General features: G+C 38.9%; 1 protein-coding gene across 1 annotated transcript; it reads right to left on the bottom strand.

Moving 5' to 3' along the window:
* Nucleotides 1-10,060: 10,060 nt before the first annotated feature.
* BTLA (B and T lymphocyte associated) lies at nucleotides 10,061-22,947 on the bottom strand. Its single transcript, XM_054056336.1, is given in 6 exon segments — nucleotides 10,061-10,149; nucleotides 10,152-10,401; nucleotides 11,483-11,525; nucleotides 12,450-12,663; nucleotides 13,245-13,552; nucleotides 22,850-22,947. Coding segments are annotated over 6 exon segments (1,002 nt in total).
* Nucleotides 22,948-27,957: the final 5,010 nt, after the last annotated feature.

Below are 27,957 nucleotides of genomic sequence, written 5' to 3'. Positions count from 1 at the left end.
ACAACCTCCAGGACACGGAGAAGATGTACATAATTGTGGCCAAAATAAGGGCTTCTTGACTGTGGTCCCAACAGCACGTACTCTTTGTGCGTTAGAAGTTATGCTCCTTAGCCTTCTTTTTTTGGCAGAGATGTGCTCTTTCTGTTGACAGTGGTTGTTTTGGACCAAGAGAATAAGAGCCATCTTCCTCTCACCTACCAAGTGGCCATGGTGGCTCTGGTCGGCAGTCTTCAGCCAAACAGTGCAGCCTCCCCAGCATGCATGACTCTCTCCCAGCTATGCTTTTGTGGTAAGGATGCTCATCCTGTGTAACTAGTAGCACGTTTGTTAGATAGCTTTTACAGATTTTTAGCTAAGTTTTCAAAAGATCTAAGCTAACTTCTCTTTCTAGAATGTCCTCAGGCCCTGTCTCACACAAGTGAGATGTCAGAACAATGACTTAATCACCTTTGCCCACAATGGGGATTGAAAAGAATTCTTGTGATCCTCAATGACACAATAATGAGCTATTTGTGTGCAAACTCACAACTGAAGGAGCCTGGTTATGCATTAGAGCTAATCAGCGTGCATTTCTCTGGTTTCTAAGGTAAAAGGATATTATGTCATCTCTGCAGGTGTAGGATGAAATAAGTTATGCTCTTAGCTCCTCTTTCCACAGTCTTTGCAGGAGGTGTTGGCAGATGTGCCCAGGCTCAGGACTGCCACAATTCCTGGCAAAAAAAGGGTATGTAATTTCAAAATTAACTTTCAGCTGTATAAAGAGTTTTCACAATCCATGTTTCCCTTGACATTATCGTTTTAGGATTTTATTTTTACAATGTCAGGGTGAAAGCTTATTATGCAATATGTAACTGTTTTCTGGAACAAGAATGGTGTTTCCAGATCTATGAGTTCACAGTCTTCTCTCTAGCATATGGCACAGATTGATTTTCTTCTCCCCTGCAAAGCAACTAAAGAATTACTTGAGAACTGTATTTGTTAATTCAGATAAATAAGATGTCAGAAGGTAGCAAGTCTGATTTTTCAGGCATTGCGCTTCAAGAATCATAAAATCATAGAATGGTTTGTGTTGGAAGGGACCTAAAAGATCACCCAGTTCCAACCCCCCTGACATGGACAGGGACACTTTCCACTAGATCCAGCCTGGCCTTGAACTCCTCCAGGGATGGGGCATCCACAGTTTCTCTGTACAACTTGTTCCAGTGCCTCACCACCTTCACAGAAGGAAAGTTTTCCTAATATCTTGTAAAAATCTCCCCTCTTTCAGCTTAAAACCATGACCCCATATCCTATCCCTTTACTCCCTGATAAAGAGCCCCTCCCAAGCTTTCTTGTAGGACAAGCTCCAGGGAGACCTTATAGCAGCCTTCCAGTACTTAAAGCTTTTCTTTCTATAAAGTCTCCCTGGAGCCTTCTCTTCAGGGCTGCTCTCAATCCATTCTCTGCACAGCGTGTAGTTGTGCTTGGGATTGCCCCAACTCAGGTACAGGACTTTGCACTTGGCATTCTTGAACTTCATGAGGTTCCCACAGGCTCAATTCTCAATCCTGTCAAGGCCCCTCTGGATGGCAAAAGCTGTCAATGGATTTGAGAGAGCAGAGACAACAGCAACAAGGCTGCTAGTCTGGGGAAGGGCTGAAAGAAAAACTTGCATTTAGTCTACTAAATGTGATGCCTGCAAATACATAAATGTAAAGTTGTAAAGAGGATAAGAGTAAACGTTCTCCATGTCCACTTCAAATAGAATAAGAATTAATGGCTTCAAGTCTAGGAAAGGATTTTCAGGCTAAAAATTAGGAAAAGCCTCTATTGGTAGTGATTATAAGATGCTAGAATATGTGGTCTTGAGTGACAATCAGTAAAGGACTTTAGAATCTAGTTGGAGAAAAGCCTACTTGGGATGGCTTTGGTATTGTAAACACTGGATTGTGTTGTCCTTTCCAGCCTTCTTTGTCCTGCCTTTTATTCTGTAATCACAAGATCACTTCATTAATTGTACAGATAGGAAAGGTAGACTGTTGAAAAGAACCCTAGCAACTTAGTGTATCTTCAAAGTTGACCCTAGTTACAGTGTAGGCTGGACAAAGGGGTGGCCAAAATGCCCCAATCCAGTGGGATCTTCTGTGATCTTAAGCACAGCCCTAGGCGGCTTTACCAAGAAGAGACACATCATATTTAGCCAAAAAGTGTGCATATGGCTTTCCGGAAGGCCGTTCCATTTCATTATTGGAACTGATAGCCAGAAATTTTCTCATTTCCAAGCAGTTAACACTCACATTTCCTGGATGTGAAATGCATGGATTTTTGCAAAACATAACGAGAAACATGTTACAAAGGCTACTTTGGGAATGACTTACTTTTCTTCTCTTTTTTACTAGGGAAAAAATTTCCCAGGGCCTTCTGTGCTGGTGACATGTGCTGCAATTCTGAAACCAGATACTCTCTGGCCAACAAGCAGGTGCTGCAGACCTTCAGAAGATGAGGAAATGAAGCCTTGCACATTCACCTGACCTAGCTAAAATATCTCTCTGAGCACTTGTAAACTTGCATATCTCAGTCAAAATCTGCACTTCAGCAAGGGCTGCACCCCTTGAGGACTGTTGCAAATAAATTTGAGGTTCTCCAGGATGCTAGGGAGAGTTTTTGCTCTTATTTTTTTTCACTCATTCTCTGAGCTTGTTTCCTGGTGCTCACTTCCATAATTTCAGGTCAGCTAGAGTACTTTAAGACTTCTGATTTACCTCTGGTTTATCTTTAACTTCTTTTGTGTAGGCCAAGAGCTCTGAAGCTCCTCCATGAAAGAAAAGAAGAAACGACACTGGTAGATGAGACCCTTGCATGGGTGTTGTAAGCCATTTTCACTCAACATTTTTTTCATCATGACTAGTTGGTGTCCAAAATCAAAGTGTGTTTATTACTTCCCACCACTTGCTTACATTGCAAGACCTCTGTTCTAGCAAAGTCTGTTCCCAGACTGCAGAGAAAAAGAAGCTGACAAATCACAAGGGTTTTCAGCCTCTGATTGGGGTAGTAGTCCTTCACGTGCATCTGTGAGTTCCCCAGCTGGGGAGCTTGTAGTGGTACTGTAACCACAGATTACATAAGGTGGGTTTGTGAGTCTTGCTTTCCTACCATGACAGAGGTTGTTACTGTAGTTAACCTTTTAAATACAATTTTCCTGAGAAAATGGAGGGTCTATTGAAGCTACCACTTCTTCCAGAAAACGACAACTGTCAGTGACCAAGGCATGGACAAAGAGAGATGTAAGATATTTAATACTTCTTTCTTTTTATTAAATGCATTTGAAATGCAATTTCTCGAAGGTTCTGAGCCTCTGCAGAATCTGTGAAAATGCAGCCAAATGAGGCTAAATCCTTGATGTAAAGTTAGATAGTATTAATAAATTTAAAAAGGACAAAAGAAATTCAACAGAATCCACCTTGCTTCACCATCCTTCCCATAACCCAGAAATACTAGAAAATAGGCAAGTTTTTAGTGTACACTAAAGGTCAACAATCCCATCTCTTTTACTGAGGCACTGTTTTGGAACAAGCTACATGACAGAAAATAAATGTAGCCTCTGAGACTGCAGACAGGAATCCGTGAATAATGACTTTATGGATTACCTTGACCTCTTGTTTGAAGAACTGTTGTCTGTAAAACCTTAACACTTACGCATCAGCTGTTGTTAGGTGAAACAGCTCTGCAGGTTTTGATGATGATGAAACCCTTTCTGTTACACGAAAAGCTAACTTTTTGTGACCACAAAGCAAACAGTGCAGAGACCTGAAGACACACGATATCAGTTCCAGGTCTTAGTCAACGTGTTGCTGCATCTGTCTATGTGCAGAAATGCTGCTTATGTAGTAGGCATGTGTTTTTCGAGATACTACCCCAACGCAGGGGCAAGTCACTCACAGAAATTATTGTAGGCCACAATTTCAGATGGTGAGACATAGAGAGATGGTAATTAATAAGTTTAAGACATCCTTATTAGCCAAGGCAGCTTCATTTTAGGAAGCATTATGTTCCAGCGCAAGTCTTGCTGAGATGGACGGGAGAGATTTTCTGTTAGTTGCTGTTGGTTTCTAACTGCAGTATCATAAGGTTCCTTTTTGTATACTGTTAGTGTGCTTGTTGAATATGCCTGCTTCTGAACACTTTTCCCCTTTCTGAAGCCGCAGTGTGAAAAATGAGTGTGTGTCTCAGCAGCAGATGTGGCTGAGCTGCAGCAAACACCACAGCACTGCCCCTGGGTGGAATCTTTATAACGCCACATGCAGATGTGTGGTGACTAGAACCTTGTCTAGAAAGTCTCCTTTGAAAAGAGAATTCACGTTGGTTTACCTGAGAATAAATACCACTTGGATGAAAACTCAGCTGTCATATCACTAGCTTACAGCAAACAAAGTTTTACTCCTCAGTCATGCAAAACGTTCACACTCCTGTTCTCCATTGTCAGATTACATCTCATATCAAACATATTCTTTACTCCAAACCAGCTGATTGATCACATCTCCTGGCTAAAATCAATTATACAAGACACATAATTAATTGAACAAGATTACTGTAACATGAACTCCTCTATATCACAGGCCACTATTCTTAAGGTTAATAGCTAGAAGGTCAGCCTCTTAACAGTGCTTCCAATACCAATTATCCAATGTTGCTTTTGTTATATTTCAGTAACTATGGCAGTAGTATTCCATCGATGGGTCCTCAGAGGTGTGTATGTGCATATAAGAAAGCAAAGAGGAGAATGGGAGTTTGAAATCTTTAGCCTAGCTATGTAATGGCTGTGGCTAGGAATGTGAAGGGGATGGTAAGGTCACCTGTGTGAAACTGAGGGAGTATGAGTGTGGTTGATTCATGTGTCTGACATATGCCACTGACCTGTGTGGATGGAAATGTGGCCTTACATGATTCTTAATCATTTTGCTTTCCATTAGGTGACAAGGAATTGTGCATGAGCAGGCCTGGTTCACTGTAAGCTTTTTTAATGCAAAATAGCAGTTGCATTTAAAACGCACAGAAAAATGAGATTTCTCCACTTTGTCTGTATTGAGGGACATGGGGTCATTTTCATCGCTAACTCTGCTGTCCTCTATAGTCTCTCGGTCTTCCTTGGTGTCCTGCTTTCAGCTGGGACAGAATCAGTTTTCTTCTCAGAAAGATACATTTCTAAGTAATTGCACATTTCAGTACCATTATATTAAGTGTGGGAATAAAGGTGATAAGACGTTATGTTTTAATTTTGTGGTCAGCCATGGAATGTCATTTCTGTGGAACCTAAGGGCTTTTGCAGTTTCAACTTAACCAGGTGCATGATGCTGGGAGGTAAAAATCTTGGACAGCTGACCTAAACTCACCAAGCAATGTGTTCCATACCATAAATGTCACATTCCCTGTACAAACAAGAGTTTCCCTCGAGGTGGCCCTTCATGATGACTGCCATCCCTCAAGGATCCGTTAACCATCCTTGTTTGAGTCCAGTTCCTGGTTTTGTAATCTCTCTGTGAGATCCGTGACATCCATGCCAAGTGGGATTGCTGTGCTTGGCTGTGTGTCGCCTGGTGACCACTGCTTCTGATGCATGTTCCATGACTGCCTCAGTATTTTGGTTTTCATGATTTGCATATTATGAGTATTATTATTCATCATCATCATAATAGTTTTATAAGTTTTTTTGAAACTGTTTTTATATTTCAGCCTTCAGGTCTTCTTCCCCTTTCCTGACTCCTCTCCAAACTGGAGTGGGGAGTAGGGAAAGAAGGGGAAGGAACTGCTGTCCATTGTTTAGCTGCTGGCTGGGAGAGCTAAACTGAGACACTTGGTGATCCTTTCCTGGATGCCCATTCGGGTCTCCCTCTCCTTTTCTCTGTCTCCCCCTGAAATATGCTCCTCTCTCTTCCCTGACCACTGTCCGTGTGTCTCTTCCTGTTTCTGATTCCCATTTGCCTGTGTTGACATTTGCTAATGATATTAAAAGGGGAAAGGAAGCAGAGCTATGGAGACTGCAGAATGAGGAATCTTGTGCAAGGAGCAGGATGGGGAGCAGCCTAGTCAAGGAAATGGACATTTGTCTCTTCCCGCAATCTGCCTGTGCAGGGCAGATGCTGTGGTCTTGTCCCAGGGCTCAGCTCAGGGTTTGCATCCTCTGTCCCTCAGGGACAGCATGGGATGTAGGTAGACCCAAGGAATGTTAGCACTTGCCTGGAGATTAGAAAGATCCAAGCTGGCAGCACAGGGAACGGCTCAGGTGCAGGGAGCAAAGCTTTGGTGTGGAGTGTGGTTACTGAGTCCCTGTAGAAACATTTTATATTAACGAAGGCCAGATGCCCTCAAAGGACCATGAACGGTGCAGTAAGAGGAAACAACTGATAGCAACAGTAAGCTATGGCTGTATGCCCAGAAGCTGAGAGGGAGGTGTAAGTTAGAAAAGTAGAAATCATGATAACTTAGGGGAAAGGTATGTAAAATATGTGAAGCTAATTAACCAAGTAAGCATTTGATCCAGGCGCGTGGACAGTAGCGACTAACCAATAGTAGCATAAACTTATACATGTAAACAGTTCTTTGTAACCAATCAAATGATGCCAAGTTTTAGATGCAGCATAACATTGTGTATATAAGGAGCTCGCTAAGAGCAATAAAGGTCTTCGATTTGCACTCGGAGTCAGTTATCATCAATCTCCTTGAGTCACGAACTATCCTATGTTTCCATTTGTCTGTGCTGTCCCTTTTTTTTTTCCCTAAGTCCACTGTCTTAATGGTGCAGGTACTGCAGCTATAGCAGCTCAGGTGAACTGAGGAACAAACACTATCTGTACGCCATAATTCTTCGTTTCTCGGAACACCTTACGGGGCATTTTACAGACCTGCCTACTCTCTTGGGGTTCTGTGTGGGATAACTGGATAAAGTGAAACTACGGTGGCTGGTGTGTTTTACTGTCTAAGAACCCGCTCATCATATCTAAGTTTGTAAGAGGCTTGTGTGATATGCAGATTGCTCGAAAGGGAGTAACCAGTTATGTGTCCCTCCCTGGCAAGAAGTGATTGCAATGAAGAGGAATAACATGCTTTGCTGGCATTAACATGCTTCAGCTGCACAGACTTCATTATTTTCCTTCCATGTGGGTTTGTGGGTGTAACCAAGAGTGGTAGAGCTTTGTTTCTGTTCTTCGGGCTGCCTGTGTGACTATACCTGTGCAACATATTTGGTGCAAAAATACCAATGGGAAGAAGTAGAAAGTTATGTACTATAAATCAGAGGCCCTTGGACCATGTCTTAGAGAGGCTGCACAGGTGCCATATATCTCCCACAGATTGGGTCCCAGGCTTATTTCTTTCCTTTAGTGCACTGTTGTGATTGTGTGATTTCACTGCATGGTTTAACCCAGTACTGCCTCCTTTCAGTCATACACTGAGCACACAGGGTACATTGTAAGACTGCTCTGCTACCACTGGTGTCCTGCCCCTTCAGTATGATTCTACTCTAAATTTTGAAGTCCATCCACTGACAGTTAATACAACTGACATTGTGTATGATGTCTCAAATATGACAATATGTTCTCGAGAGGTGCACTAGATGATTGACATGAATATGTAGCACCATAAGTGAAATAACATACAGTCCTTCCATCCACTGGCCAGTTTTACAGCCAATGCGTGGTGGAAATAACTTTTTTCTTTTCTTTCAAAAGGCTGTGAACACCAAGCAATGATGTACTTTATCTGAATGGATTATTTGCACTTTAAAAGGCAGGTGGTTTCAGTCAGCATCCTTTGTTTCCCTGCTTCAAAAGGCACAGTCTTTCAACTTGTTTGCTTTGAAAAGAACCTACTGCAGGCTCCTGCACTTTGCTTTTCTACACTAGCACGTTTGATGGTAGGGTGGTAAGGTACTTCCTGTTTATCTACAAAAATCTCATCTTCCGAAATAAACTTTGGTCTCTGGGGACATCATTAAGCCAGAGTTCAGTCTTCCTGTACACGTAAAACAAACCACATTAAGATTTCACTAGCCTTTGCATCTCCTGATAGTGCAATACTTCTTCCATGTGTGTTCATTCTAGGTCCCAGTTGCTAGTGCATCTTTCTGGGGCTGCTCTGGACAGACTTGCTGGTGCTTTCGTCTAGCTGGGGTGACAGAGGGAAAGCTGTGCACTCACTGATGAATGCACATCAGAGCTGACTGGAAACTCAATCGAGCAAAGTGCCTCTCCCCAGTACACCTCCTCGCTTTCCTGAGGCTCTTCGGACTCTTCCCTATACATACCATAGTATGTGCAGAGTATTGGCAAAGCATGCTTGAAAACCATTTCACATGTTCTTGTTCTCTAGAAGGATGGCCTTTTTGCTCTTTCCCTTCTGAAATCAAGGCCTGTATCCAGGTCATGGAAAGCAATTAAAGAAGTTTGGTCCTTTTCATTCAAGTTCATTTAGGCTCTCCATTGAATGTCTGTCTTGTTTTTCAGTTTAAGACCACTGATGTATAATCTCTTTCAGAGAAACAGGTTTTTTCTTATTTTACAAAGACTGGCCCACTAAAACAGAGCACAATGATTTTTTTTTTCCTAGCAGTTTTCTCTCTTTTATAATGAACATTATCTATGATTTACTAGATTCATAACATATATTTTTTAAAAACCCACCAAAATATCAACATATCTAATGGGCTGAACTAACATCCTAGTGCAGAAATCTAGTGCAGAAACAATCATTATGGATTTTCCTCCACACAGATATTATGATTGAGTACAAAGTAGTAGGGAGTACAAGTATACCATAAGCATAACAAATCATCTAACTTACCAAAATAGCAGGGTGAATGCATATGTGCTTCACAGGTTTGGTGTTAGCTGAACTCATACCAAGATAGAATATGAAGACACAGAAGCCTGACTTCCATCCATTAACTTAAGTCCAAATCATCTGCTGTGTTATGTGCCTGAGACTTGGTGCATCCTTCCTTTTCAACTGTACTGCAAATTTTTAACCAAGTTAAAGACTCCTTGCTTGTTGCTCCTCTGGTGCAAACACTGCTAAGAGTAATTTTTAAGACCATGATTTTGCAAATGCAGATGCATGGTATGCAAGCTAGAGTTGAATAAGTGGTGCAGAACAAGGGTGTGAGCATTCTTTTCAAACTTCAAATGGCACTTTGGTTTTATCTATTTTTTATCTTCTTTCCCACAAACCTGTACATGAAGCATAATCACTTTTTTTGTGCCAGTGTTGGGAAGAAAACTTAGCATGACACAGTTATATATAGTTACTTGTGAACCAAAATTTTTGCTTTTGACGAAGGGCAGTCACTGCTTATCATTTGTTATTTCCATCAATTCATCATGAACAAAAGCAATATGCAATAACAGCTAACCAATCATCTCACTAGGAGAAAAATAGAGTGCACTATATTTCAATATTTTCTCACACATTACTTGTGAGAATGTTTTGTAAAAGGAAAACAACACTCTCCTCAATCCATGCTTTCCACAAAACATTCACATACACATAAGTATTCACTTAATTTTGCTTAGTAATAGGATTAGATATTCATGGTGTTCAAAGAACTTTGTGAGGAGATAGAATAAAATGGAATGAAAAACTGAATCCTTGGAATGATGATCTTAGAAAGCCAGAGAAAAAGTCTTCAGCAAACATCCTTAGCTTTTACTCGGGAAAAATTAATCTGGCTGTGTATCATCTTCCTTCTAGATTCATTTTACATGTTTATATCCTAGGAAATCCTTCTCCTCCACTTTGTCTATATTCAAACCATAACCAAAACAAAGTTAGATGAGAAACAGAAACTTGAAAAAAAAATATGTAGATAATGAAGCTGACCGTTTTTATTTCCTTACAAACACACAGTGCAAGTATCCACCCATCAACATTGGCTGTGTTTTGAATTCCAACATGAACAGGGGAGCATCCATAGGATTTTCAAAAAAAAAAAAAAAAGAGTTTTCTCAAAAGAGAAAGGAACAACATCCTGGAAGGAAGCTAGAACTGGGACTGCATGCCAAATAGTTGTCTGGAGAAGTCCTTGCCACATTCATTTATGTATATTAATGCAGGCATATTCTGTAAAATCTTTTTCTACAGTTAGTTCCCTTTTCTGGCATCTTTCTGCAGAAGCAGCACGTTTAGTGCAGCTTATGTGAGTACATCTTGGCTTTCAAGTAAAACTGGGGTGGAAGGAGTAGCAGTATCATTGTGAGGTGCGTTAGATGCTGTCCTCTGCACATTCCAGGGAAGAACATCATTGTCATAAATTGTGTTCCCAGGAAAGGTCTGCATCAGGCTAATCATGGAACAATAGTCACCTGAGGAGCTTTCTTCTGAGGCTTGAGTTGTCCCAGCATTGGGGGATGGAGCAGCTGCTGGATTTCTGACCTGCAGAAACAGAACAGGGTACAGGTCTGTGCATATCTGCCCAGGTAAGAGGTGTGTAAGATCTTGTTCGAGTTGCTTTACCCTTTTGAAACTGCTTTTGAGCACAGGTGGATTCCCTTGGCCACTGTATTTCATATTGATCTTTGAAGTAAAGTTAGAAATCATTCTTGTATTTCCTGCCTTTCTCCATTTCACTTCCCAAACTGTCTTTTCTTGCAAAATCCCAACTTAAGGCAAACGTCATTTATCATTTTGTGAGAGCTCTTCTATGCCACTCATTCAAGGCTTTCCTTTCTCAGTCTGTGAAATATTTCTCATTTTCACTTCCAAACCCCAGAATATCTTATCCTCATTGCCTCTGTTCTCCCACCCCCTGATTTCTTGTTTCTTATCCTCTTTGTCTTATTATTTTCCAAATAGATCTTCCTCCTCCAAAATCTGAAAAGTCCTCTATAAATTTATTTCTTTCTAATGAAGTCATCCTTAGACACACATTTTTCTAGCCACTTAGAATATACTGGGTTTAGTTTTCTTTCCTACAACTTGCCCTTTGAGAGCAAGTTGGCAACCTGTCTGGTGCCCTTTTATCCCTGCCAACACTTCCCCTGTAACTGATAGCTGTCACTTCCTGTTGCATCTTTTGCATTCTGTCTTCTGCTCTTCTAATTTCCCTGGAATTGATTGCAAGACCTCTATGAATTCATGCTTGCTACACACGAAAGTATTTCTTTTCAATAATTTTCCTCACTCTGTAGGTCATTTTTTGTCTTAGGCAGACAGTCGGAACCAGATCAGCAGAGGAGGTTTAGGTGCATAAACTCTTATTGGAACAGAGCTTGCAAATTAATACATTCAATTAGGATTTTAGATGACTAAAGTACCTTTGTGGCTAAGACCCTTAGTTCTTTCCCTCTGCCATGGTGATATATCACAGCAGGCAAGCCAAGCTGTCCAGACACCAAGAGGGTCATTAATCTGTCTCTGATCCTATTCCATGTTTTGTACTACACAAAGATTTATTCTCAGTAAATAATTACGCACTACATAGTCAGGTTTTGATGATGCAAGAATTTAAACATACCAGGCTCTCTTGTCTCCGTGGAGTTAATGGACTTCTCTTTTTGCTTTGCTAGGAAAAGAGAAGGGGAAAAAAAATGGCTGTTTTAATAAATCAGCATTAGAAGGCGTCTGTCTTATTATGCTTCTTATGGAGGGAGTGTTACTTACTAAAGGAGTCCTTGCCTTACGAATGGACCTCAAAGTATAAAAACCTATTTCCAAACTGGATTTTGGAATAGCTATTCTGACAAAAGCTAACCCACAAAGAATGGTATATCTACAGAATAAGTTTTTGTGTTCCTCAGAGCTCCTCTGAATAGGAGCAAAAAGAATTCCTGGTGTACTTGGGGTCAGTTTTCACTATGTTCAGTAAATTGCGTGGGGAGAAAAAGGCTTTGAAAATCCTCAAGCCATCCTATGAGCAAACATGTTAAATTTCATGGGAAGATGAAATAATTTTGTTTTCCTAATATAAAAAAAAATCCATGGCATTATAATAGGGAAATGAGAGATCACCTAAATTAAAACATGGGAAACTACAAGTTCCATTCTTGACTTAGGATGTGGTGGCTGTGTAAGAGTTCCTGTAAAGCAGGATAGATTAATACCATAGCTATGTGATGGTCTAGAGGAAAAACTAGGAATATAAAATGCAACTGAATAGACCTTGTCTGTATTTGCATGGCTAAAACTCCTTTTTATTTCTAACGTGATTATTTGCAAAACAGGAGAAAAATTTCCATCTATTATGAAAATCCGAGATTTTGATTTGTTCCTACTTTATTTCTACCCCTATCTCTCTGGAAGGGAACAATACATACAATAAATTCTTAAAAACTCGGTGTCCTAACTGGCACACTCAGCAAGGACATCTCAGCAATCTTTTGGGGTAATTATTAGGGGATTTTCACAGAGCTTTGAATTAGACTTCTGTGAAGCTGTGAAAAGGAGTGGAATCAAATACATACTAGACAAAAAGGTAAAACTACTTACTGTGGTGTCTCCTTAGACACCAAAACATGCATATGATGTTGAATGGACAACACAGACCCAAGGATGTTGAAGCATAAATAATGTGCAGTATCTTGCAGTTTCCAGATTCTTGGGACTCTTCTGAGATACTAGTGGTATCTAAAATTGCATTAATATCTATTAGCTTAAAGTAATACTTGTCTGGTGAGGGTTTTTTAGCATTAGGTCTTTCTGATGCAACTGGCTTGTCAATGTACTTAAATATTCTGCATCTTGGTACAGTCATGTCACAAGATAACCGCCTCCATAGGCATTCTACCAATTATGGTAGAATTGGTATATGGTAGAATTTCCTTGTACTGGAAGGAAAAGTGCACAGGGCAGTGTAATTGATGCACAATGCCTGGCAGAAGGCTGGTAGGAGCAAAGAAAGGATCAGAATAACAGGAGAGTTCTGAAGGAGAAAAGCAAAGCTGACAACACCAAACAGCCATTAGTGAAGTGTTGTTCTGCAGCTAGAAAGTGATCTGTGTGTCTGTAGTGTCCTATTGAGAAAAAAAAAATTTTATTTCTAAAAAAAATTTAAATGTTATTTCTATAAAATTTAGAAATTTAAAATTTTAGAAATGTTATTTCTAAAAAGTTTTGTCATTTCTTTTTGTTTCAATCCTACCAAGAGGCAGGATAGAAGCATGAAGAAGGCAGTAAGTGCCAAAAATATTGGGAGAAGCCACCATGTGGCATGCATGAGATCTTCTGTATGTGGTATCCTTCTGTTTAAAAGGGCTCTTTCGTAACATAGGAAACCTCACCTTCAACAATAACCTTTATTCCATGGCTCTCACTGGAAAGGTTGTCCACTATTGCTTGACAACGATAAAGTCCACTATCATTCTGATGAACGGAGGAAGGATTGAGAGTAAACACGTTAGACTTCCATTCTTATTTGCCCTTCTTCAGCCAGATGCATGTGTCATCTTCTATCTTGCACCACAGCATGTCTGGCTTTTTCTTGCAGTAATGAACTGGACACTCTATAATTAAAGAGCTCCGAATGTTAGTTTTGTACTGGGATTGTCTTTTAACTTGAATATCAACTGTACATGTAGCAGCATCAAATCTTGGAAGAGAATAAAAACATAACAAAAATTATGGTAGTGGAAGTCTACTATATACTCCCCATAACACTAATCACAGTTTCTTTTCTCTCTCATTACTCAAGGCTTCCCCTGTCTGCTTGCAGCAGATCTGATCTCTATATGGGACAGTGATAGCAGATAACATCAAGACTACAGATTCTTTCATTTTTAAGAGAATTGTTAAAAGGCACATTCTCCTTCTTATATGATTTTTCCCTTCTTTCTATAGCTCAGTCAAGTTAGAAATTTTGTAGTTTAGAAAGAAAATACATAAAATATGCATTGCAATTTTTTATGTATCATCTTTCTCACAGATCTATTATTTTTAGATTTACTTCAGTTTATTGTTTACTTCACAATTCTTGTTAACTTGAAGAAGTGAAGGCTTTTCTTTGGTAGAGACTTCTATAATTGTACTATTGAAAAGAATATATTTAATATACGTATATTTAATGCAAATATAACTTACCTCTATTTTTAAATTTTTGTTATGTTTTGTTAAACTCAGCTATGGTATGCCACCTTAACCCCGGGTCTTGGTATTGAATGTCCTGACCTTTTATTAAAGATTCATGTCTCTCGTGGTGTTTTATTTCTCTGGCTAAGTCAAAGTGATAAAAACTCTGTGATACCCGTGTGCTCCCAACTTCCCTATCCTGTTTTACAGTACAGTCCTTATGAACTGAAGAGTGTGATTGCTCATAAGTCCAGAGAAAGACATCTTAAACATATCTGTGTCTTCTGGTTGATAGAGAAGAGTAGAAGAAATGGTAACGTATGTTGAAGGTAAGTTTTATAGAGAGGACAAATGTATAGAGGAGAAGACAGCAGTGTGGATAGGAGCAGGGTCTGTCTCTTAACAGGCAGTGCCGTATCAAGGGACAGGGACTCTGGGTCCCTGGGCAGCCAGTGCACATAACTGCAATACCTATCACCTCACCTCCACTGTGAAGATTTCTTATGCGCAGGATACAGTTGTCCTTGTGAATATCTGGATAGTACATTCAAGAGCCTGAGATGTCCAGATTAACAGTTTTCATTTATGACCTCTAATTTGCAAGGCTTTTCTTTACAAATCTCAAACTGCTCCATACCATGAATAAATTGTAAAGCACTCAGTAGTACTGAGTTTTGAGCAAAAGCATGCTCACAGCCTTCATTATAACAGAGGTAACATTTACTGGTGTTGATTTTCTTGGTGCGCTGTCTGTAAGGTGACTTTGGGAATGGGCATTTAAAAATTAGGTGCCGCTCCTCTGCCTCTAAATCTAAATCTTTCATATCGGTCCCATTTTGCTTTACTAAATGTGCCTGATCTTGCTTGATAATTAAGAAGAGGTTATTCACAGATGCACTTAGGAAAATACATCAAGTATAAGTATATTGACTGTAAAACTAGGAAAATATTAGTTCACTAGTTAGTGGAGAGAGAAAGCTATCAATGAATTGCCAGCAGTAAATTAGATTTACCAGATAAACCAGGTAAATTGTTTGTAAAAAGGCAGGCCTAGTTAGAGAAGATATACATGGGACATGAAATAACCTCTGTGTTCTGCTAAGGACTAGGAAGCGTACCTAGGTCTCATCCAGTCATTCACACTGCTCTTCAGGAAAGAAGGTGGAAGGAGGTGATGCTTGGAGTGCCTCCAAGTTGCAAATAAGTCAGCAAATACCATGAATGTGATAAGAATACCATAAATAGAAGACTGAAATTATTTGGGTTGTTTCAACTTCAGAAAAGCAATGAGAGGAAAAGACATAATAAAATAATGTAAAGACATAAAAGAAGAATGAAAAGACCCACTTTTTCATGTTTCTGTTAGGCATTAGGAGAAATAATGGGCTAAAAGTGAAGTAAGGGAGGTTGATTACACACTTTGAAAAACTTCTTAACTGTGGAAAAAGTAATACTGAAACTGGTTTCTGTGGAATCTTGTAGAGTTTGAATCACTGGTGGCCCCGAGGACTAACCTAGACTACATTTATCAGGATAATATAGCTGGTTTTCCCTTCTAAACTGTCAGTGTACGTAGCCATGCAAACAAGTTCATGGACATTAGGTCCATAATTGAATACAGAAAGGACGTGGGAAAGATGTACATGCTCCTGTGCAACTGTTCCATTAGCAGAGAAACAGCAGGGGAACGGATCATAGAAAGTGGTCATGCTCATGTGTTCTCCCTGAACAGCCTTTCTTCTTGCTCCTGCCAGAGACAGAGCACTGGTCTTAGGCAGTCTGGTATTTCTTCTGTGGTCTCCACTGATATACAACACCATGATCCACTTTCTGCCACAGCATTTCCTCAATAGTAGCTCCTGATTATAAATAAATAAGCAGTGTACAGGAAAAAATATTCTCCCGGGGACTATCCATCTTTATGTGGTAACAACAGCAACATATTTAATATAACATTTAACATACTGTATTATATTTAATGTTAATAAAATAATGTAATGTAGTATTTAAGATTATGTATATAATATATACATATTTTATTGCAAAGTATATGATGTGGCAAATACATTGCAATAGCAACATCTTTAATATGCAGAGCCTGGCCGTGTTCACAAGGTAGCATTTAGGTGTCAGGTAAGCATGCCCTGTCCAGTCATTCAGTCATTTCTGCTCCCCTGGATTGCACCACTTTGAAAGGCATATCTTAGTTGTGAAACAGGATCACTTACCTTTCACTTAGACTCTTTCATGTGTGATTAAAAGAAAGCATGATTTGGTGTCAGGCAAGTAGGTCATATTCACTTTGGTCATACCTACTTTGGTCATAGCACAGTGGCAGCACGTGTTTATCAATAGCCTGAAAATGGAAACTAAAAGCTTAAATTAGAAAGTAGAGGTTTCAAATGTCTGACCGATGATTGCCATGGAAGATAACGCTTCAGGAAGTATCTGTAAAGCTCACATTGTGCCCTGATAGCATCTTTCTTTCTGATATAATTGTACATAGCAGGTATTTCCAGAAAGATGTGCAGGTCAGAACAGATATTTTCTGATGTCTTCCATCTAATAATTTTATTATATAGTTTTATCTTTTTCAAAATTCTCTTTTTTGGCTAAACAAAACAAAACAAACAACTAGAAAAGTCCCCCCAAAAACCCAAAACTTTTCTGTAAGGCCCAAATAGTCCTATTTCTCTCAAAGTTTTAAAGCAGATTTCAGGGACACTGTCTCATTCAGCATTATTATTAACCAAGGAGAAGAGTAGGAATTGTCATATTTATTTCTTTGATTCTTATCTGTTTCCAGTGCAGGAATATCATATTTTCCCTGATTTTGAATCTTTAGGTGCTTTTACAACAAAGCATACATCATTGCCCACTGCCACTTCTAGAATAATCACCTGATTAGCACTGAGCAAATTAGGTGCATCCAACAGCATTCACCTGGGACAGGGCTCCTAATCCCTGTGGTTTCAGATGAGCACTAGTTTTGTAGGTAGTTGGAAAGGAAAATATCTTATCAATGTTAAATATTGCTCTAAGGAAATGACTGTTTTGCACTGCTCAGTGTAACCTAGAGTAATACTCAGTGACAGAACCTCTCAGAGAGAGAGAACAGGGGTAATAATGAGTGCACAGAAAGTTTAGGATTACCCTCCAGCCCCATCCTGAGTGGGAATATAGAAATTTCCTAAGCAGAAGCCTTCCTGAGTTCTGGATATATTTCTAGAGTAGTTTTTGTGCAACCCTTGCTCTGTAGGTGAAAGCTATAAGCAGTTTAAGTGTTACATGCTTGCACTGATATTACAAGAAACTTCCGCCATACAACTTCCTGCACTATTACCAATTAAGTCCTAAGGAGCTATTCCACCGCTAACAAAGGATTTACTTGGTTACAGTTTGGTTTTTTGAAAAAAAAGTTCCACTGACATTGACATTACTTGTACTACTTTCGCTCATATAGTGTATTTTTAAGAGAGTTCAAATAAAATATGCTGTACATCTCTAAGTCCAGTGAGCTTGAATAGTATTTCTCCTTTTTTTCCCAGTTGCCTATGCCAACATGCGCCATAGTTTTGCTCCTTCATCTTCCGGTGGTGATCATTCACTTGCTAGTAGAATTCCAACATAATCAGTTACGGCTAAATTATGTTTCCAGAGCAAAATTCCCTGCCATCCAGCAGGCCTGATTCCAACACCCTTGCTTTCTCCAGACAGTTACCTATGGAATACACCACTGAGCTTTGGGAACAGCACATGGGAAAACTTGTACTACACTTGCTACCCAGCCCAACAGCATCACTGCCTGCTCATGATTTCTGAGCAGCAGAACCCTCTTGTCCCACTGACCCTTAGAGACATTTTCAGGTAGAAGTTTGCATGAGACCAATCTACACACACCTGTTGGGTCTCAGCCATCATTTCTCTCTGCTGATGCAGGTGAAAGTCTTTGGTAGCCTGCTGTTGATTAACACTTGTGTACAAATCCTCTTTGTCCTTAAAATAAGCGGGGTGTTGAGGATACTGGCTTTCACTTGGTCTTCTATTTCCTCTAGTTTGTTGTGCCTTTTTTATTATTATTTATTCCATTGTAGTTATAGATTGGGTAGAAAAAAATTAGTTTACTGGAAGTTGATTTAATTTCCTTAGTTATAAATTGTGAATCCCTTGGAAAAAGCCTGTGTGTGCCGGTAAACGCTATTATTTTATTCAATGGGTTTTCCCCCATCAGTCAAATAGAGCAACGTTTTGGACTTCCTAATCAGGAGCTTTACAAGGTACTGCTTGGGTTTCAGTGTGTATTAAACTTGTAGACTCTTCTCAGAGCCTGTAAAAGAGCTTTCCTTTCAGAGGCTTAAAACAATAGAAATTTGGACTGCCTTTAATTACTTTTTTAATTGTTCTGAGATGATGTTTGGTGCATGAAAAATAATCACAAATGCTTTTGTATATTACTGAAACTTGTTAATGACTGATGACTGAACGACTGGGGTTTAGTTTTTCATTTTTTTGCTCAGAAAGAAGCCTAGTGTTTGGCAAATGTTATTAGTCATCAATTTGGGGACTTTGTAGAACAATATCATCAGAAGAGATGAGTGAATAAGAGATTAAATGTCGTTTTCAGGCTTTGGGAAGTTTTTAGTTTGAACTCTTTGAACTTCAGTAACTAAAAATCTGGGCTAGAGAGAGCCTTTTCCTATAACCGAGCTTTTTTTTCTCTACTAATTAAGTGTGGGAATTCATAATGCACATACCCTGAAATCTCTCATTAACCTTTCCTATCTCTCAAATCACATCTCACCTGGTAAGAAACTTTAAGTAGATAAAAAGTGGGGGAGAATATCCTTTTTAAAAAAAAAAAAAAAAAAAAGCTTTGGGAAGCTGTTATAGAGGATAAAATATTTAAGACAAACTCTTGCAATATTTTCCACAGATTTCCTGAAAAGACCACTTGGCAGGAACAGGTGTCAGTGAAGACTTAGGATTAAACAGCAATATAAACCATAATATACTAGAGAATCAGGAATATTTTTTTTTTTGTAATGGGAAATAAAATCACCACACATAATGAGAGAGAACCTTTTCTATTCATTGGTTTTCATTAGAAAAACAAATGCAAAATAAACTTTAAATAAACAATGAGTACAGGCATGGCTTGGCATACTTTTCCTTTGGCAGTGTATCTTAACTTTTTTCTGTTTGCTGCCTCCTGTGGCTTATGAGGGGTCAGTGGTAGAGACACTGTCTGCCAATTATATTCTAGATAAGAATATAGTCTATATAAAAGTATAGAAAGTGCAAGCACTTTCCAAGATAAATTTAATTACCCTTTTTTTAACACTGTTACGAGCTGAGCATTGAAACCAGTCTTATACCAAGTGTTAATTTTTCAGTCACATATATGAGTGGTCATGATGAATATCTCAATGTGCAGCTTTCAAGAGGGTAAAAGAACCTGTAACATATGGAAGCTTTATATATCTGCTTCCAACTTACCATTCTCAGTAAAATTCAGATCAACTAAAAACGCATTTTCTTTTGGATCACTTGAGTGTGTTTCTGAGCATATTGCAGTGAGCAAGGCTCTATTGCACCAAGAACTGATTTGCACAGTCAAGGAAAATGTTCTGTACAGTGTACTAACATGACAAGGATTTCAAATGAGAGCATGTATTCCATAACTTGTACAATAAGGAAATATCCATAAAAATACTTTCTTTACAAAAAAAAAAATATTTTTATTTCTCATTGTTATGTTTGAGAAAACGTAGTCATGACATGCCTCGTTAAGCAAACAAAATAAGTTTAATGGAGATGGCTTTCCATTTTTCTGACTCAACCCGTTAGTAGAAAAATAATAAAAATTGAGCCTTCTAATCTTTGAATTATCAAGGTGTCCTTCGTACTTTATCATCTAAGAGCTCGGAAAAACTTCTGCTAAACTAGGACCTATTAATCAATGTTTCTGAGGTATTTGTTTTCAAAAGGATTTATCTTTACTTTGTTTTTCCCCTCTCTCCTCCCTTGAAAAGTGGGAACAAGGGATGGCATAGAATACAACTCATTCATATCATTCCCCAAGGCAGATAATGGCTGAAGTAGAAAACGTCAATTATGCATGGAAAATAGATTTTTACAGTTAGTTTTGCATTCTATGTTTGGGTCTTTCTGTGAACACAGCAAAGCACTAGTAATGGTTTTAACTCAGGTCCAATGTTCTGAGAAGTTCCTGATTAGGGCTATAGAACAAAACCTATGCCAGAAAGCGTATTGATTTGTTGTGGTTTCACGTTTAACACTGACATCTTCATGACCATTAATTTTAACAACAAAAAAGGAAATGGGCTTTGAGGTGGACTCATGGAAAAATATGCACCCTTCCTGAATTTAGGTGAGGTGCACTTAGAAAGATAAACACTTCAGAAGGCTTATTAAGTGACATGTAGATAGGCCTTTTTCAGACTTCTCCCAGCTTCACAGAAGGCTTATCAAGAGCTGATATAAAATTTTATTTCAGTCATTTTACATATTTATTTCACAATTTGGATTTTTTTAAGAATATCATTTTTCTAATACAAATTTAATTTTAGTCCTTTTAATTTCATTTTTCTTGTGTGATCTTACAGATACAGCAATGTACTTTTTATTTGGTGTACAATGCAGGATTTTTCTGAGTTTCTTGTTTTTCTGACAGATTTTTCTTCTGGCTGTGGCAGTATATGTAAAATTGACCTGCTTGCTGAGGTAGCTGATGGAGAGTTGCATCATTTTTTAACCATTCCTTGATGAAAGCTGTATAAGTGCAGAGAACATATGTTCATATTTTGATGATTGAAACTTGAAGATGGAACATTTCCATCTAGCTGAATGTTACTATGTGCAGGCTATCCCACAAAAAGGTCTAACAGCAAGGTGTCATTCGAGCTGAGAACCATGTCTGTCATTAGTGGGCATTGTGTGCATGTACTTAATTACTGGCTGGGGCTTCTTGAGTGAGGAGAGGCTTGCTAGGTTTTATTCTCATCAGGTTGAACTGCTTTGTTTACTTTGTGTATGCAACAACTAGTCTTCATGAGACTCAATGGGAACAACCTGTACTTTGGTGTTACAAAACAGACAGGGTCTAACTGGACAAAAATTATTGGGGTAAGAGGGGAAAAGGTCCTTCTTATTGAGACTTATCAGAAACAAGCTTGCTTCTCTTTTCTTATTTTAGAAAAGGTTTACTCATTATTGGCTTTGTATATGAAATCCAAGTGGTCGACTTTATTTTTGATAGGAGTAAGAGAAAATTTGGATAGATTTACAACGTACAAAGCTTCAAGAAGTTGGCTTCAATTTTCAGCTTACTTCAAACTAAATTAAAAAACAAACAAGCTTGGAAAAGTTATGGATAAAACATAAGTACAGTAAAAAAAAAATACATCATTGTAGACTGACTTGCAAAACTCTTATCTCTGTGATGCTCTTGTAAACATTATTCTGATGTGTGCAGTAACGTAGGTGTATAGAGAGAAATAGTATTGTTCTCCAAGTACCTCAAACAGTTTTGGTGTAAAGCCAAAAATAAAACCTAGTAAAATTCGATGTGAACAAGATATGTGCTATAAGCAGCATAACAGAAGTTGCATTCTGTTTTAAAAACAGTATCTTGGAACCTGGCAAATTAATATGAAGGGTTCATCCGTATATTAGTGAACTATAAAGAACGATGCGGAGAAGTGATTGTGTGAGGGACTAATAACACAGGCAGACTTAAAGAAGTGAATAAAACTAGTAGTTAACCCTTACAAGAAAAGAGGATATTTCCATTTAGAGTATAAAGGAGGTTATCAGCTCTAGATATACCCCCTTCAGAAGCATTTTAGTTTATTCATTTGAAAATCAAATGTAAAGCAATTCAGTGGCTTCCCCAAGCTCAGATCACACCCTGACTAAGAAATGGCTATATCTAACTAACCTGGTAATTAGTGTCTTTTAAGCTAAATGTTTGGATTTCCCTTCCCAGGAAGATGATCTGAATGCTTGTTTAAGTTTTCCTATTAATAATGCGTTTTATCTGTAAAACCAAGGAGTGTCAAAAGATGCTACAGATTTGCAGAGTTAGTCACGCATGTCAACTAGGCTTCACACAGCCAATTTGTTTGTGTAATTTTAGCAGTGCCTTATAACCAATATTACTTACTCAATTTACCAGTTGTTACATCTGAAATGTATCTATCTGAGTGCATCCATTACAGTAGCTATTATCCTTTCTGCATGACTGCCTTCCTTTTAATACTAAAATATGTCTCCTATAAGACATTAGCAGGTAAGAAATTCAAACAAAATAATCTCTAGTAAAAAATACTGAGAATATATTGGGCACAGTGTAGTTTTCACATCAGTCCAAATTAGGAGAACTTCTCTAGTTAAAAACTGTGGAGGTTCGAAGTTGAAAGTGGCATGAAAATTAGATAGACTTAAGCTAACTAATTGAAGGTGTACTTAATTATCTGGCAAGGACAATTTATGAATTCAGTTTAGAGCTAGTAGGATTCTTAGGTTTCAACCAGAGGCTTGAATGTTGCCAAACCCCTTGAAGGCAGAGCCTTTGGCCACAAAGCAAGATGTGTTTGGTCCCCAAATACTAGACTTATGGTCTAGACTGTTACCTAATATTTCTCAGTTATTGTCATCATCATTGCCTTTAATTGAATTAGAAGTCTGTGATATGATAATAAAATAAGACACAGATTATATCCAAGGTACACCAAACACTCTTACTTTCTGTTCTCCCCCTGCAATGTTTAAGAATAACAGACAGGTTAAATTACAAGACCCTATCTTACTGTAAACTTGATGGTTGCTCTAAGCCTGTATTACTAGAAGGATGTACAGTAAGATCCTTTTCATCAACATGACTGGAGAAGCCTTCATTCTCTGGGCATGGCAGAGAGAAGAGATTTCTGCAGGTTTAAAAGTGCAGCTCAGGTGGCCTCTTGCATCCTGCTAGGTTTACCCCAAGGCATATGTCTGAGCCAATATTCTATTCTAGTTCTTCTGTCAAGACAGTGCAGAAAAGGGCAGGGTGATCATTTCACATCATCTCAGAACTCCTCTGCAATTCAAGGCAAAACATGTTTCACCCTTCTCCAGCTCCCCTTTCAGTGTAAAAAAACATCGGTGCAGGTTTTGGGGCTTTTTTTGAAAGATGCTCCTGCAACGTGGTTTTGATTTTAGAAGCAGCAATGTAGCAGAGAGAGGTATGCACAGTAGTATTTTAAACTTATTCAGTACTTGTGTATTACTCTAGCTCAACATTAACAAATCAAAAAGCTGAACAAATTCACTATTCACAAGTTGGTAGATGACAGAATGGTGTGTCTGAATAGACTTAATTTGCATTAGATGATTCCTTCCACTATTAAGCCCTAGCATCTTCATAAGACAATGCCGAGTAATTGGGGCTTGGATTTTGTGGGTTCTTTTTCAGCATGTCCTTGATACCTTTTTCAGCATGTCCTTGATACCTTTTTCCCCTAAATATTTCTAAACCACTGGACCTCCTGAAGCCAGATTATCAGGAGAATGATACTGATGTTTATATACTAATATACTGCAATAGTATTAAAAAAAAAAAAATGCAACCAACCAAAACTGAAAACACTTATGAAGAAAACTCTTGAGTATACTGCACACTCAGCCTACTCCCACTTGAGACAGAATGCTGGTACCGTAGACTGTCTTTCTGTATAGTGAAGACATCTAGTGGCTGAATCCAGAGCTAGTTTAGATAGTAACATGGGACACTAAGGAATGCATTTCCCGGCAGTGAAATTTCCGCTTCTCTTAATGTTGAGTTATCAAAGGTTTGTGCTAGGAATGTAATATTAGTGGCCAGTACTTAATCTCTGTCATTCTTATTAGAAGAACTGCTTTGGGCCGAGTCCTTTGCTACTGACTGATGCTTTTTAAAAAGACAAGATTTTGTCTGTTCTCTACCGTGCTTTGAGATTGGTTTTCTAGGACAGTTCCTTGTTGGTAACTTCATAAAAGTGTTCTGAACTGTAAGACAGCTACTGTCATATGTCAGGAGAGGTGAGGTGGGTCAGAGTAGCAGAAGGAGCGTGTATTTCCTGTACTGCATATTGTGTGTGGCTTGTGAGGATTCTTTACTTTGTACTTTGAGTAGCAAATATCTTGGACATTCATCTCTGTTTTCGGAGCCCTTTTCTTAAAAAGGCTTTGGCAAATGTGACTTCTACTATCACTGCTGACACTTCACTATTTCCTTTATCTTCTTTCTGCTTAAGAGCAGGGTTGTGGAATTGTTTGAGAATCTGCCAGAAGATGGCAAAGAATCTGAATTTTTCATGTTTTCTCATTAAGACTTTATTACATCCTTGACATATTCCTAGAAGGTTTTTTTATTTTTGTGATATTATTAAGTTATAAATGAGATCTTTCAGATCTCCAAATGGTATATTACATTCTAGTTTTTTGAGAAAATCATTCCCAAATTTGAGACGCTAAAGGATTGTTTGGCTTTTAATAATTGTGGATTACCTGGACTTCAGTAAAGCCTTTGACACCGTATTCTCACAGTATTCTACTTGAGAAACTGGCTATCACTGGCCTGGACAGGCAAATCCTCTGCTGGGTTAAAAACTGGCTGGATGGCCAGACCCAAAGAGTGGTGGTGAATGGGGTTAAATCCAGTTGGAGACTGGCCAATAGTGGTGTTCCCCAGGGCTCAGTATTGGGTCCAATCCTCTTCAATATCTTTATCAATGATTTGAATGAGAGGATCGAGTGCACCCTTAACAAGTTTGCAGATGACACGAAACTGGGAGGAAGTGTTGATCTGCTACAGGAAAGCTCTATGGAGAGAACTGAACAGGCTGGATCAATGGGCTTTGGCCAGTGCGATGTGGTTTGACAAGGCCAAGTGCAGAGTCCTGCACTTGGGACAAAACAACCCGGTGCAACTCTACAGGCTTGGGGAAGAGTGGCTGGAAAGCTGCTTGGCAGAGAAGGAGCTGGAGGTGCTTGCTGACAGCTAGATGAACATGAGCCAACAGTGTGCCCAGGGGGCCAAGAAAGCCAGTAGCATCTTGGCTTGTATCAGAAATGGTGTGGCCAGCAGGAGCAGGGAAGTGATTCTCCTCAATACTCAGCACTGGTGAGGCCACATCCTGAATGTTGTGTTCAGTTTTGGGTCCCTCACTACAAGAAAGCCATTGATATTCTGGAGCGCGTCCAGAGAAGGGCAATGAAGCTGGTGAAGGGACTGGAGAACAAGTCTTATGAGGAGCAGCTGAGGCAACTGGGGTTGTTTAGCCTGGAGAAGAGGAGGCTAAGGGGTGACATCACTGTCCACAACTACCTAAAAGGAGGTTGCAGAGATGTTAGTGTTAGTCTCTTCTCCCAAGTGAAAGGTGACAGGACAAGAGGGAATGGCCTTAAACTGCATCAGGGGAAGTTTAGATTGGACATTAGGAAAAATTTCTTCACAGAAGGGGTCATCAAGCCCTGGAACAGGCTGCCCATGGAGGTGGTAGAGTCACCATCCCTGGAGGTGTTTAGAAGGCAGGTAGATTAAGTGCTTAGGGATATGATTTAGTAGTGGACAGGTACAGTTGGAATTGATGATCTCAAAGGTCTTTCCAACATAATGATTCTATGAATTCGGCTTCAAAAGCATGTTTCAAAGGATTGTGAACACCAGGTAAATATAAAATAACTGCTTACAAAAAAAAGGAATGAGACTTTATCTAAAACTAGGATAGGTGTATATATTTAATTTAAGACTAGATATCATTTAAAGACGGTAGAAAAAGATGAGACTACATGGCACTGATTTCAACAATCTGCAGTAACTCAGTAACTTTGCTTTATGCAAATCAGACATCAGCTGAATCCTAATGAATACCAACTATTTAAAGAACTAAGAGAATTCAATGCCATTAAAACACAACGATTAGCACAGTTTTATGGACACTGCATATTGTTTTCCAGAAAAGGCTCAAAAGCATGGAGTAAAATGTGGATAGCATTAAACACTTGAGGATTGCTACTAATAGAAACTTTCTTCACTTGATTCAGATGTTTTTGTCATGTCTGCTGCTGCTTTATTGAAAGCAAGTTGGAAGCTCCACCCCACTATGTAATGCTCCTTCTGTTCCACCTCAGTTTTTTTCTGATAAAACAAGGCCATATTTTAGGGTTGCATTTGCCCTGTTTGAAGGTGGTTAGGTAGTGGCCTCCAACCACACAGACAGATTTGGCATTTCGATATCAAGGTCTAGTAAGTTTGCTGAAAATTACTTTGATTACACTATATGTAACTCCAGTATCTTCAAGGAACAAAAATAGTTTAGTCTCATATGCAGCTCCTTGCCTGTCACTAGTGATCACGCAGTTTACAAAAGTATGTGTTGCTGTATGAGCTATGGATGTCCCCTGTGAGCTGTTCGCATGTCTTACTGCTGTAGCTCCCTGTTAAAGGAGAGATCAATTACTTCATTTCTATGCAAGTTATTTCCTTTCTCCACAACATGAAGTTCTCTGCATCTTCCTGCTTTTTCTTAAGCAATATTGGTTTAATGTAATGAGCTAAGCTTTGCTAAATCAACAAACACATCTTGCACTCTGTTCTAAAATGCAGACTGATCATGTGCCTGGATGCTCTCACAATGGGTATCAGTTCATTAAATATGAAGTTTATTAAGAACCTAGTCTGGGTTTTTCTGTATGTAAAGCACTTCATTAAGTGTAAGCATGGGTATTCTTCTCATTGGATTTGTCTTACAGTAGTGACAGGCTTCAGGTATAAGGGGAGGAAGGAAGCAATTTAAACATAATTAGAAAAGAATTAAGGTAAGGAGGTCTCATTTACTGCAGTGAAATCTAATACTGAATTTGGGAGCTATTCTATACACTGAACAATGGACTGAAAACACACTTGAGGCAAACCAATATACAAAACCCCGCTAAGAACCTCAAGAACTTCTAATTTTACTCCAACTTCCAGAAAAACCTGCTGAATGATACCCCCTCTCCACTACATTGCTGTAAGCTACTCTACCGGTTAGGAGAAAAAGGAAGATTTCCTTATTTTCCTCAGGAACACAATAGCTCTTACTGAACAGAAGAATCAGATAGAGGAGAAAACAGTATCCACTGCAAGACAGTAAGAACTTCCTAATGAATGTGTAATCTTGTTTTAGCATGTTCATGGAGCACATATGAGAATACTGGCCACTTCACTGCCCTTGAGCAGTCCTCTGCTTTTACCTCTCCTTTCTGTGCAGTACTAGACAGGAAAGACACAGAGCTAAGTACTTGGATACATGTACAACATGAATAAACTTAAATTTCTTGTGCTTGTTTGGCTCAGCTGAACACAGGCTTCACATGCCAACTGACACTACTTAACCTTTCTTGGGTCCTGCAGGTCTAGCAGAAATCTTCTAGCAAAACAGACATTCTTTTGCAAGATTAAATCTTCAAATGCTTTTGTTTTTTGAAACCTAAAGCGAACATAGAGTTGGGACGCTCAAAAGAAACTGATTTCACCTATTGCTTATGATTTCTATTCTATACTTAACTTTCTATTTTACAGAATAGAACTGCAATAAGTATACTTAATATATTAACATTTAGCTTCAGGGGCAACACTGATCTTGAGACTGTTGAGAGTAGCTCACTTGAGAGTACTCTCAAGTACTACTTGAGAGTAGCTCACTCTATCCTATTCCGGAGCCTGCACCTTGCACTTTTACTTGTGGCACGTGCTATCTGCTTTTGAATATAAAAGAGGTGGTGTCTACCACCAGTAGACTCACAAATTCCAAACTCACTGTAAAACTGTCCTCCAGTTTCTGCTGTCCAGCCTATGTAAATGACAAATCTCAAACCTAATTATCAGTTATAAATGTGGCCTAA

This window comes from Cuculus canorus, chromosome 1, assembly GCF_017976375.1.
Source record: "Cuculus canorus isolate bCucCan1 chromosome 1, bCucCan1.pri, whole genome shotgun sequence".
NCBI classification, from domain to species: Eukaryota; Metazoa; Chordata; class Aves; order Cuculiformes; family Cuculidae; genus Cuculus; species Cuculus canorus.
Note: the sequence above shows the minus strand (reverse complement) of the source record. Positions and strands in the feature narration are given on the sequence as shown.